General features: G+C 46.6%; 1 protein-coding gene across 1 annotated transcript in view; it reads right to left on the bottom strand.

Annotated features, from left to right (window-relative positions):
- LOC108801208 (probable ATP-dependent RNA helicase DDX56) overlaps positions 1-739 on the bottom strand; it is a 15,981-nt gene extending 15,242 nt beyond the window's left edge. Inside the window, exon 1 of the mRNA XM_018573140.1 lies at positions 695-739. Within this exon, the coding sequence (XP_018428642.1) occupies positions 695-739 (45 nt within the window). The remainder of the gene's footprint in view (positions 1-694) is intronic.
- Positions 740-1,460: the final 721 nt, after the last annotated feature.

Raw genomic sequence — 1,460 nt, 5'->3', positions numbered from 1 at the left:
TATATATCTATATCTCTATATCTATATCTCTATATCTATATATATATATATATTGTAACATGCATTTAAAATATTGCTAAAGAATGAAACCTACCCATCAACAGCTAATAAATTGTTGATGCAACAAATATATCTTGCATAGCCTTATATAGTTTGTTCAGATCCACAGTAGAGTTGGCTGGTAGATCCACAGTAGAGTTGGTTATATTCAGCTCTGTATCAAACACTTGTTTTTAACAGCAATGTTGTAGCTTTTACTATTTATAATTGATACTCCGTATAACGTCAAAACAGCTACCTTGTATATCCTTCAAGTGCTGTATCCAAAAGAACATCCATCAGAGACTCACAATTTCCAAACGGAGAAGATTGCAACATAGACTTCCGATATCTGGGAGTAACCCTGTTTATGCAACAGCATTAGCCTGCAGTTCCCCAATGCATCCACATAAGTGCCGCTTCAATAGCGATCTCCAACTGGGAAAATCTGTGTAAGATAAATACATTTTAACTTACATTTTAACTTATCTGTTTCAAACGAAAAGTCAGTCAATCCTTTTTCCCTTGGGGTGCAGCAGCCTTGGCAATGTTTCCGCTTGGTCTTGAGACCCGTCTCCATGCATCATCCAGTCACCAGCAGTCACTGGGGATCTCGCGCCATGAGTGGAAGACGCTAACCACACTACTCCCTGACGTGTTTCTCCCCACAATGGGGCTTCAGAGGGGCGTGATCCATCATTGCTCCGAACGGGTGGTTTTTATATCCATTCGTATGCAAATGGTTTAAAGGGCACTGTGCGTTCCATTTGATGTTCCTTAGGGAGCTTCCTGTTTGCGCTCCAATTGTTGCTGGTTTGTACATATAATTCAATTTCAGCTCCTTCCTATGGACCGGCTTCGGACACAGGGAAGGTAAGACAATGTCCTCATTCAGATGGAATGCCGACACAACCTTCGGCAGGAACGCCGGCCGAGGACGGAGAACCGCCTTGTCCCGATGCAAAACCAGCAACGGAGACTTGCAAGACAAGGCAGCCAACTCCGACACCCGCCGAACGGAAGTGATGGCCACCAAAAAGGCCACCTTCTGTGACAAAGATATAAGTGGAATCTCCCGAAGAGGTTCAAATGGGGAACCCTGCAACACAGAAAGCACGAGATTCAAATCCCACGGAGCCAAAGGCGCGCGGACAGGGGGAGCAATGCGTGTCACCCCCTGAACAAAAGTGCGAACCAGAGCATTAGACGCCAGAGGCCGCTGGAAAAGCACCGCCAAGGCAGAGATCTGGCCCTTCACAGTACTCAAGGCCAGCCCCTGAGCCACCCCGCGCTGCAGGAACGCAAGGATCCTGCTGATGGAAAACAAACGTGGGGACAAGGCCCCAGCCTCACACCAGGCAAAATAGGCCCTCCAGGTACGATGGTAAATTTTCCTGGAAACCGCTTTGCGCGCTCTGAGC

This window comes from Nanorana parkeri, unplaced genomic scaffold (assembly GCF_000935625.1).
Source record: "Nanorana parkeri isolate BGI_ZX_2015 unplaced genomic scaffold, ASM93562v1 scaffold2250, whole genome shotgun sequence".
Classification (NCBI taxonomy): Eukaryota; Metazoa; Chordata; class Amphibia; order Anura; family Dicroglossidae; genus Nanorana; species Nanorana parkeri.
The sequence above is the reverse complement of the archived record's forward strand: the minus strand, read 5'-3'. Positions and strand labels throughout refer to the sequence as shown.